Genomic DNA, 11,883 nt, shown 5'->3' on the forward strand with positions numbered 1-11,883 from the left:
AAAAAAGAGCCCCCGTGAATAGATAAAACATATGAAAGATAGTTTTGAACACTTGCACCTCCATTAGGATATAGGACTCCGTTGGATTTTGCAACTAGGGTCTAGATCACAATCCAAAACAATTTTAGACCTAGGATATGGATCAAATTTTCGGAAGCCTTCACCTCCATTAGGATATAGGACTCTACGAGACAAATCGTCACAAGAAATTTGAGTCCCACAGGGAAAAGGTATGCAAATTGCACATACATAACCCTAGTAACTTAGGAAAGAGAAATAGCAAAGTAACTTGTGATGAAAATAATCATGCAAATTCTTCTAGTTCAACCAGTACAGAAAAAAAATAAAAGAGAAATGAATTTGCAATCCAACCTACATATACTTACACATACCTGCTATTTAAATATTGTATATCGGTGGGAAATAAGGGATTTGGAAAAAATTCAAACGAAATGACAAACAAACCAGATCGTTCCTCAACCAAGACATATGAGACCACAAAAACACAAAGCAAACAAAAACTCTGAAAATTTAAAAGCACTTCCTGTGAACAATGGACGGCCCGGATTCATCGTACTCTCCCTTGGATATCCACATCTGCAAACACCATTCCAACCACAAACCTCATTAACCGAACTGTAATTACCAATAGAGAAACTACACAGTTCTCATTTTTCAAGTTCATATCATAACTATGGGAAATGTGGGGCGGTCGAGACACTATATTTGATTCAAATAGATGAACAAAATAAGGAGAACATAATTAAAACCAGGGCAGAATAGATTGACCAAAAAAGCTAGATTCTGTTTCCAGCCCAACAGGAGGTATTCTGATCCCACCCAGGTCGAAATAAAAATTTTATTGGATTTTTTTTATTCTATTACATTTACAGGAGAATCAGAATAAGATGCTAAGGCTGATTCTAATTCCTGATTCTCGCAAGTTAAACACACCCTAGGAGCTTCCCATTAGTGCATGGGCTCACAATTCACACCTCATACCATAGTTGCCAGAGTAGGGGAGCGGGGGAGTTCTAAGGTAGAGAGAAAATGCGTGGGAAGCGTCATTTAAAGCCGACATGAAGTATGTAGGAAGCCCCGTTGCAAGCAAACAAGTACATAGAAAGAGTAAGATTGTAGTAGCAATAAGAAGGGTCAATATAGTTAAGGATTGCAAGTAGAAGAAAAAAAATCACGGTTAATCAGTATTCCGAGTTTAAGGAATTTAAAATTTTTACAGTTTCAAATGTTTTATTCATGTATGTAGGAAGCTTACTCTTAACTAAGAGGAAACACATTAGTTTGGGAACTGCGCTTCCCCTGAATTTGGGAAGCGAGCTTCCCATCCAACTAGGAAGTTTCCGGTAACTATGGGACTTCATATCACCAGTGTCTACATGGCTCACAATTCACAGTTCATACCATCAGGGTCTAAAAATTCAGACAAAACCTGGGCTAGAAAATATGAGTAGACAAGTACTGGGCTAGAAAATATGAGTGGACTCGGACAAGTGAATGATTAATGCACTCATATCTTCACTAACCCAGGGCGAGTCAAAAGTAGGTCACAGTAATCTAGATGCGGTGACAAGTATGACAGAGACGTGCCTAATCTGGAAAAAAAAAACCCCAGTGAAATGAAAGCAGTATTTAACAGAAAAAAGTATTACCTGCTGGAAGGTGCTCAGTGATGCCAAAATAGATCCTCCAATCCAGACACTGTACTTCCTCTCAGGCGGTGCGACCACCTTGATCTTCATGCTGCTAGGAGCAAGTGCAGTGATCTCCTTGCTCATACGATCTGCAATGCCAGGGAACATGGTAGACCCACCACTAAGCACAATGTTGCCATAGAGATCTTTTCTGATATCCACATCACATTTCATGATAGAATTATATGTGGTTTCGTGTATTCCAGCAGCTTCCATTCCAATGAGAGAGGGCTGGAATAGCACCTCAGGGCAACGGAATCGCTCCGCCCCAATTGTGATCACCTGACCATCGGGTAGCTCGTAGCTCTTCTCAATTGAGGAGCTGCTCTTCGCAGTTTCGAGCTCTTGTTCATAATCGAGGGCTACATAGGCAAGTTTCTCCTTCATGTCACGAACAATTTCCCGTTCGGCAGTTGTGGTGAACATGTATCCTCTCTCTGTTAAAATCTTCATCAGGGAATCTGTTAGATCCCGTCCGGCAAGGTCGAGCCTGAGGATGGCATGAGGAAGTGCATAGCCTTCGTAGATTGGGACAGTGTGGCTCACACCATCACCAGAATCCAGCACAATACCTAAAGAGAAAAGCACCATAAATTAGAGGCGGTTGAGTAAATAGAAGGCATTTGGGAAGATAAATATTCTTACAATAAGAGATGTATGTTCAAATAAGTTCTCTTTATTTTCAGACATTGCAGATAATAGGAAGATCATTTCAATGATAATTCAGTAATGTGGTTTTCCAGAGCAACAAATACAAATGGTATGGAGCTGTTTGTATAGGAACAATCACCCAAAATAACATGAGTAACAACGGTCAAATGATATTCACATTTCATTGATATAATAATGGCACTCCTTATTATTAACATTCAAGAAAACTATCAACAGAGACAATTGTAAAAGTGTTTAATAGAGAGAGGAATGCTACTATCAAAATAAGGGAGTGCAGATATAAATTCCCTTAAAAGCTTGGGAAATTAATATTGTCCTTTTTCTCACTGTGCAGAAAAGGTATAGGACTCAATTCCTTTAACAAAGGTAAGTGCATACATGCACAAGAGCATAAAAATTATTAGCATGCCACTTTATAAAGCTGAAAATATATGCATCGCATACCGATCATATAACATACATACATACTACAAGTATCATTCACTAGATCAAACAAATGCCCATAAGATTGTGTATATGCATACATGTTGGCGAAAGATTTCTTTATACTAACCTGTGGTACGTCCACTGGCATAGAGGGAGAGGACAGCTTGAATGGCAACATACATGGCTGGGACATTGAAGGTTTCAAACATGATCTGTGTCATCTTCTCCCTGTTGGCCTTAGGGTTGAGGGGAGCTTCAGTAAGGAGAACAGGATGCTCTTCAGGAGCAACTCGAAGCTCGTTGTAGAAGGTGTGATGCCAGATCTTCTCCATATCATCCCAATTACTCACAATCCCATGCTCGATGGGATATTTCAAAGTAAGAATACCTCTTTTCGACTGGGCCTCATCGCCAACATATGCATCTTTCTGTCCCATTCCAACCATAACACCCGTGTGTCGAGGCCGACCTACAATACTTGGGAACACAGCCCTTGGAGCATCATCCCCAGCGAATCCAGCCTGAAAAGGGAAATAAAATGGTATAACTAAAAGAAAAGACAAGGTTGTGTTGCTAAAAATGAAGCATACCATGAAACCAATTATCCTCACCTTAACCATTCCAGTACCATTGTCACAGACAAGAGGCTGAATATCCTCCGAATCAGCCATATTTTATATTTAACCTGTATTACCAAAACAGCAGTAAGATGTACATGCTATTATAAAGGTTATTTGACAGCTCTAAATTGGGATTGATAGTCTATTAAACTATATATAATTTCAAGATGGGATTGATAAAACTTACCATATCATATAAATATATTTTTCAACGATAAATCCAAAATATATTCAAGAAAAATTCAAATATATAAGGAAAAAATTTAACCAGAACATAAAATAGAATGTCTTTAATCTCCACTGTCAATCAAACAATTAACATAAAAACCCAATATAAAACAGAAATTAATAAAGAAGAAAACAACAAAACAATAAAAATAAAAGCTAAATAAAAAAAAACTAACTGGAAATTTAAAGGACAAAGATAACAAAGTCGATAAAAGCCTCGAGTGAAATATTTCTAACTAGTTAAACAATTTTAAAACCTACAAAATGCATTAAATTCCGAGATAATTAAAAGCTTCAAGAAAATCACAAAAAAACTCAAGAAACCCAAAAGAATTCGAAATTCTTAAGAGCTTTTGAATTCGAAATCCCTTTAGAAACCCTTATGCTCCGTTTTGTTGCCAGTAAAAATTTTGTCCTAGGAAGTTTTCAGTAAAATTTTCGTCCCATCCCGTGTTTAGTTGCCTTTTAGCACTAGAATTTTTTTAATCCCACTCTTGTAATGATTGCTTCTGTGGTGACATGGCCCTCTCTCTTTCTCTCTCTCCTCCCTTCCCATATTTGGTAATGACACCCCTAAATTTTGGTGGGAATTTTAGGAATTGTAGGAAAAAAAAACCTAGCAAATCCCGTTGACTTCACTGTTTGGATTAAAAACTCCCTGGGATAAAAATTTTACTGGCAACCAAACGGAGCAAGAGTCTCTTAGGAAATCTTAGTCAATACACTAATTGAGCCTTAGCTATAGGTCGCTTGCGAACCCTCAATCCCTCAGATCAAGTCTAGTTGTACCTAGAAGGTTAGGTCCCTTGCATTATTTGCATGTAGAGATCCTAGATGGAACCCTTATGCTCTGTTTGGTTGCCAGTTAAAATTTTCTCCCAAGGAGTTTTTAAACCAAACAGTGAAGTCAACAGGATTTTCTAGGTTTTTTTTTTTCTCCTACAATTCCAAAATTCCCGCCAAAATTTAGGGGTGTCATTGCCAAATATGGGAAGGGAGAGAAAGAGAGAGAAAGAGAAAGAACATCATTCCCTAGGAAAGAAAATTAGGGGACAAGGAGTCCATGTCACCACATAAGCAATCATTACAAGTGTGGGATTAAAAAAATTCTAGTACTAAAAGGCAACCAAACATGGGATGGGACGAAAATTTTACTAGATTGTTCCTAGGACAAAAATTTTATTGGCAACCAAACGGAGCATGCATACAAGGTCAATCACCAGTCTCATTCTCTATCCCAATCCCTTAAGTTAGGCATTTAAGCATGTAATTTAGGCGCCTTAGGACGTTGAACTATGAGCGACTTAATCTCTAGCGGTTGGGGTACTTAAGCAGCTTGGGTGGCCTCCAAGTTCAGACGCACTCTTTCCTTTTCCTTTTTTTGGTCCCCTTCTTATCTTATCTTGTTGCTTGCCTTGTTGTATATGTTGCCGATTGCTTTCTTTTGTGTAAATAAGATAAACCAAATAAAATACTAAGCCTTACATCCAATTAGATTATTTAGATTGCATATCTCGTAGATCATACCTCTCAAATAATTTGATTAATCCTTTTGATTAAATGTAAATAAAGAAAACTCTTGGAATTAAAGACCGGTTTTACCGGGCGAAAAGGGTGCCTAACACCTTCCCTTCTCGTAATTAGGTAACAGACCTGACTCTCTGGGATCGTAGATTAGTTTACATTGTCATTTAAGGGTCCTAGGTCCCTTACCTAGGTGGTCATTGTTTATTTGCATGAAATTCAGATTATTCCGTAATCCCAAGTTCACGGAAAAGAAGGCTTACTCTCAAAAATATCAGCCTCGACAACACTCATCGTGGGCTCGCAAGGACGACCTCCCGATGCGGCACTACATCCACATATACTATGACTGCTAAAACTTGAGTAGGCTTCAGGAAAAGAAAAGGAGAGTCAAGGCCTTAAGGCCTTAGGTCTCTTTACCACACTACCTACTTAAATGAACAACTTTTACCAGTGAAATAACTAATGGAATTTACTTAATATATCATCCATAAAAAGTCCTCAATAGTAGAAAACAACGCAAATTAGATCAAAAGGAGGCAAGTAACAATCACTAGAATTTCTTCTAAATTCTGAACAAGAACCTCTAGGCATGGTTTCGAGATATTCGTTGATCCTTTTTTCGTGTGAAAAGTTGGGAATGGAGGGAGTTTGTTAATCCTACTCATCCGATCAAATCACAGCTCAAAATTTGGGGGTGCATGTCATAACTCATGGCTTAAAGATAGTAAAAACTAAAAAGAACAACTAGTGCTGTTTTTTATGAATGATGAGAACAGCTAATGGTGTTGTTGCAGCGATAAAAAAATGTACGACTGTAGAAAAAAGAAGTCTACACCTCCCCATTGAATAATTTGGACCGTTCATTTTCCATAAAAATGAGTTATACAACGTTTGGCTTATTCAAAATAAAAAAAATTGAAATTTCTTTTATAATAGAATTATTATTTTTTTATTTCCATGATTTTTTGTATTTATTTTCATACACTCAAACCACCCACAGACAGAGAGAGAGAGAGAGAGAGAGAGAGAGAGAGAGAGAGAGAGAGAGAGAGTAGTGATCATTGTAAATAGCTGTATCTGACCAAAAATCCAACAGTAAATTCATTTTAAGTCTCACTATTTCTTGCAATTTTGTAAATCAGCATCTCTCTCATCTACTCAGATCAAAATCAGATTGCCCAGGAAATAACAATAGCACTCATAATTTTTATGGCAAATCATAAAACAATCCCTTATGGGTATTTTGGTTTACTGACCCGGATGGAATCACAGCTCAAAATTTGGGGGTGCATGTCATAACTCATGGCTTAAAGATAGTAAAAACTAAAAAGAACAACTAGTGCTGTTTTTTATGAATGATGAGAACAGCTAATGGTGTTGTTGCAGCGATAAAAAAATGTACGACTGTAGAAAAAAGAAGTCTACACCTCCCCATTGAATAATTTGGACCGTTCATTTTCCATAAAAATGAGTTATACAACGTTTGGCTTATTCAAAATAAAAAAAATTGAAATTTCTTTTATAATAGAATTATTATTTTTTTATTTCCATGATTTTTTGTATTTATTTTCATACACTCAAACCACCCACAGACAGAGAGAGAGAGAGAGAGAGAGAGAGAGAGAGAGAGAGAGAGAGAGAGAGAGAGAGAGTAGTGATCATTGTAAATAGCTGTATCTGACCAAAAATCCAACAGTAAATTCATTTTAAGTCTCACTATTTCTTGCAATTTTGTAAATCAGCATCTCTCTCATCTACTCAGATCAAAATCAGATTGCCCAGGAAATAACAATAGCACTCATAATTTTTATGGCAAATCATAAAACAATCCCTTATGGGTATTTTGGTTTACTGACCCGGATGGATCATGTTTGGTATGGGGCCCACTGCCATGATCTTTATTTTACATGGATGGGGACCATATATCATGCATCATGGTAGTTACACATGGATAAGAACTATTTTGTAGGAAGTTGAGAAAAAGGAGAATATCTCCACTGACTATTCATGGAAATCCAAATTTGATGCAGAGACTCCTCCACACGTTATTTCTTTTACTTTTTTGTTTTAAATAGAATAGAATGTCATCCCAGTTTCCTTGTTTTACAAAAAAATAGGATTTCTCTTGCTCTTGTCTATAAATAGATGATTTAGAGAAAGGGAAAGGCAGCCAATTAAGGGCCATCTTCCCATGAAAATAAAAGTTAATGCAAATAGATGTGTTTCAGGTGCCTCCTCAGGTATTTTTTGCGTAAATCCTTCTCATTGTTGTTGTCTCTTTTATTATTACTCGTGGTTTTTTTCCTTGAAAAGGCTTGTTTTGGAAGCGTAATCCAAGACTAGTTTGAAATTCTCACCCTAATATCGGACCATTGGTTACCCTTTCGATTCGGCCTATCCTATTTTCGGACCAAGTGGTATCAGAGCCACTTGATTACACGGCATCCAAAAACAACTTTGGATCAAGTGGTATTAGAGCCACTAGATCGCACAATATCCAAACACAATTTTGGATCAACAGGAAATCAAAGCAGGATTTGCAATCACCCCGGGACCGTAAACAATGGTGAACACCTGTGTTTCGCAGTAACAGGCACATGGAGAAGAAGACCTAATACTCATACACATTGACTGAGGATAAACAATGGAGTCGATCAAAGAAGTTCTCATACGGCTACCATCATGTCGATGATGTAGCAATTGATATCTGCCAAGGAGGCAACAGCCTCACAGCCGAGTCCTGAAAGTGCCACTGGTGCAAAAGAGGTGGAGGTCAAGAGGGATTGATAGCAGAAAAAAGGAGATCCGACACTCCAGACATTCGACTCCAAAGAGAGTATCCTTGTCCAACCATTCAAGCTGAAAGCCCAAACCAACATGCTACTGGACGTCGGGCTCTAGCTCGACAGACTCAAAACCTACTTCTCAATCTACGAGTAGACAGACACTCAAAAGGTAAACTTTGCCAAATTGAAGCAAGTCACGCTTTTACATGGTAGAATGCATACGCAAGGAATAAGGGATTGGCAAATGAGACTCGGATAGAGTTCCAGGAAATAATCTGGAAAAAGGTTCTATCCCCTCGGATAAGAAAAGGATTGCTGGTTATGATGGCAGTAATTGCGGATACGATTAGAGCAAACGGTGTAGAAGCACACCAGACTTCCACAAGCAATCCATAGCGCTTGTGATCTCCTCGGAGGAGCAAGGTACCTTTATGAACCACCTAGGAGGACTGCACGAGTACATCCAAGAAGAGTTGAATCTCTTCCCCATCGACACTATCGAAGAGACCAGCATCAAAGCCATGGCGATCGAAAATCTAGATCATATACGCAAGAAAAAGGATAATCGGACGGGAGACAAATCTACGTACGATCCAAAGTCAAGCAAGCATGCCAACACGGTTTGTAAGGCAGTGTGACCACTGCAAACAACCAGGACACACAACTGGGGAGTGTTGGAAACTACAGCCCGAGCTACGACCAAAGGGATACCGAAACAAGGACACGGAGGAAAAAAACCAAGGCAACTCTACTTGCAGTTGAAGCTGAGGAGTTACCCGAGTTACATGAGGCAGACGAGAAATTGGCATTCATGGCCAGATCCACTGAAGGACCCACGAAACCAGATGAGCGAGAGGAACTTTCCAAGTTTGAATCCAAGTGAATTAAAGCCTAGTGGGATCCATCATCGATTCAGGGAGGTAAAAAAACCTGATTTCCGAAGGAATGGTAGCTAAGATGGGGCTGACAACTAACCCTCACCCACAACCATATCCTCTGGGTTGGATCCATGGGATGTGTGCATGAAGATTACTCGAAAATCAACTTCAAGATCACCAAAGCGATACATGGACGAGGTGACATATGAAGAAATGAGACCAAATCATAACATGAGCAATATATATGGTGCTCACATTTGACATTACAAAACCTTTTTTATGATCCTCTAAGATTATAAACAAACCAAGTGTGATAGATGGATACTGTTACCAAATCATAACATGAGCAACATATGGTGCCCACATTTGATATTACAAAACCTTTTTTTATGATCCTCTACGATGATAAACAAACCAAGTGTAATAGATGGTTCAGTGTAACCAATATCTATTTAAACTCGTTAAGTTGGGTATTTTTTGGTAGGTAAGCTGGGATTGAACCTCCGACCTCAAGGTTGAAGGACATCGTCTAGTTCAGTATTTTCTAACTCTTTGCTTGTATCATGCATGTAGAGTTCTTCAGCTTCTAAGCACTTCAAACATCATGCAAGTCGAACAATATGGTGACCATTTGGTAGATTTGAAAAATGAGTTGCTCAGTCATAGATTGTTTTCCCGAGAAGTTTACAATGCATGGAGTTGTAGAAATCTTACACTTCCATCTAACCCCTCCTAACTCCAGTGACTTGGTCCAATCCAATCTTCACTTGAATTCCCCTATTGCCCTCTTTAAATTACATTAAAATTGCTAGCGACAGTAACATAGCACCAAAAGAGAAAATGGCAAGCCTAAGTTTCAATGAAAGGAAATTTTCAATACAAGACGGCCTACAAGACAGTGAATCATCTCAAGAGAAGTAATCAGACAAACTCAACAAAAAGGGTAGAGAAAAAATCGAACTAGATAAACAGAAAAAGTTTGTCACTAAAGTTTCCCAACAACTCCCAACTTCAATCAACAGAACAAGCTTCTTTAAATTATTTGTCTTAGTGTTCTAAATATAGCAATTTTATTGCGAAAATTTCATAAAACGAAAAAATCTTGAAATAATCCCATGAATTTAAAAGATATAGCGATATTTTGATTTACCGCGATAATATCACAATATTTTTTTATTGTCTTAATTTATATATTTTTAAATAATTTCTTATCATTTTTCCCGATATAAACCCTAAAAATGAAAAAATTTAATATATCCCGAGATTTTTCCTTGCCCAGAATTCCCCAAAACAATATTTATGACTTAGGTTCTAAGTAACACACATCTTACAAGCACATATCATGAAACTGAAGCTATGAACTCCAATTAAGCAAGGAATGGTATAACAAACACGACAAATATGACTAAATCAATAAAAAATAAGCTGAGTACCAACTATTAACTACTTTGTCCCTGCCAAATACCATCCAGAATAACTAAATTCATCTCCATACAAAAAACCAAAACCAACATACATTATGATAAGCAACAACTTCATAATATGCAATCAAACTCTCACATTCACGGTGAAATGGAAAGGTTAGGGAATATGCAATCAGAATCTCAATGTCTACCATGAATGACTCAAATTTCAAAAGCACGATCTTACAATGATAGATAGAGAAAAATATGCAATCAAATACTGTACTAGAAGTCATTAAGCAGGATTAAAAGAACAAATTTAAGATGATGAATAACTCTAGCAGATCTAAACAGATAATAAGAGCGACATTCAATTGATACTCAACAACGAACAGTAAGGAACATGTACAAATCGATCAAATCAGAAACAGATATTTGCACTATCATGTTTTGATAAATGCAATAACTCATCTTGTCCTTTGTTATTTAAACGGCTGTCAAAAGTTGTTCCAGTTCCCCAAAACGGTCAGAAGCTCATTAAAAAAGAAAAAAACATACTGAGTTTGTGCAATCATTAAAACATGGTAGTACCAATACCAGTAGCCTAAATTTAAGATTATATAGCAGATCTAACCAGATGATAAGAGCGAAATTCAATTGATACTCAAAGACGAACAGTCAGGAACATGCACAAATCAATCTAACCAGAAACAGATCAAAAAATCAAAAGAAATCGGCTTAAAACTTTGGAAATCTCAACCACTACGAAAAGAGCCATAGATATGGCATAAAACACGGCAAAAAGCCTTATCAGATCCTGAAAACACACAATCTCAACCAATATTAAGCAGAAAACAATCATTTTCAAGAGATCGGAGCAAAATAAGATCTCAAAACCCTAGATCTGAGGCTAAAAGAAGCTACCTGAAAAGGATCGGGTATTTCTATGTGGAAGGACTGGATCTCTAATAGAATCTCAAACAAAAATTGGAAAATCTATGGAGAATGAGCTTTAGATCACATCAAAGATCGGAAACTAGGTCAATCAAAAGCCGAAAAAAAAAAAAACATAATCGTAAGAGGGAGAAAAGATAATCGGAAAAAACAGAGGAGAGAAAAAAAGCGATTACCTTTTCAAACGAGATTGAAGGGAAGATGAGATAATAGCAGAGACCTTTCTCTTTGGCAGAGAGCAGAGAAATGAGGTGGAGAGGGTTTGAAAGAAGCAATAGATTCTGGTTACATAAAACCCAAATCAGGACCGAATGAAATGCTGTTAAATTGAGACGAAATGAAAGTCAAATGAAATGCGGTTTTGGAAAGTGAGAGGGGGAGAGCGAATCATTTGCCGTGAAAAAAGAGAGGGAACGGTCTGACAGAAAAATAGCCTTGTGTTTGGCATTGACGGAAATTACATGCATACCCTTCTTCTTGCATCATAATTACATTCTGAGGGATGATAGACTACAGTTTTTTATTTAGTGTAAGCCCTTACAATCCCGTATTTTTCAAAAAGTACTGTACGGACCCCACTATAGGATGATCCAAACCGTCCATGTGATGGGCCATAACGTAAATAGGTTGTGTCCGAAAAATTATTTCTACAGGATGATCCCAACCCTCCGATCTAC

The 11,883-nt window shown here is 37.6% G+C and overlaps 1 protein-coding gene across 2 annotated transcripts; it reads right to left on the reverse strand.

The window, feature by feature from the left end:
- Positions 1-277: 277 nt before the first annotated feature.
- Positions 278-11,530, reverse strand: LOC143875775 (actin-7). Of its 2 annotated transcripts, none has more exons than XM_077377380.1 (5): positions 11,383-11,530; positions 3,422-3,495; positions 2,938-3,331; positions 1,671-2,284; positions 278-597 (listed from the first exon to the last, which is right to left on the reverse strand). In XM_077377380.1, the coding sequence occupies exons 2-5, from the start codon at positions 3,479-3,481 to the stop codon at positions 532-534; spliced, it is 1,134 nt and encodes a 377-aa protein (XP_077233495.1). In that variant the 5' UTR covers positions 3,482-3,495; positions 11,383-11,530; the 3' UTR covers positions 278-531. The 2 variants fall into 2 exon arrangements, with proteins under 2 accessions (XP_077233495.1, XP_077233503.1); XM_077377388.1 differs by lacking the exon at positions 11,383-11,530 and adding an exon at positions 11,177-11,252.
- Between the last annotated feature and the right edge of the window lie 353 nt (positions 11,531-11,883).

Source organism: Tasmannia lanceolata, unplaced genomic scaffold (assembly GCF_043159265.1).
Source record: "Tasmannia lanceolata isolate RefF3 unplaced genomic scaffold, GAP_Taslan_0.1 ptg000002l, whole genome shotgun sequence".
Lineage (NCBI taxonomy): Eukaryota > Viridiplantae > Streptophyta > Magnoliopsida > Canellales > Winteraceae > Tasmannia > Tasmannia lanceolata.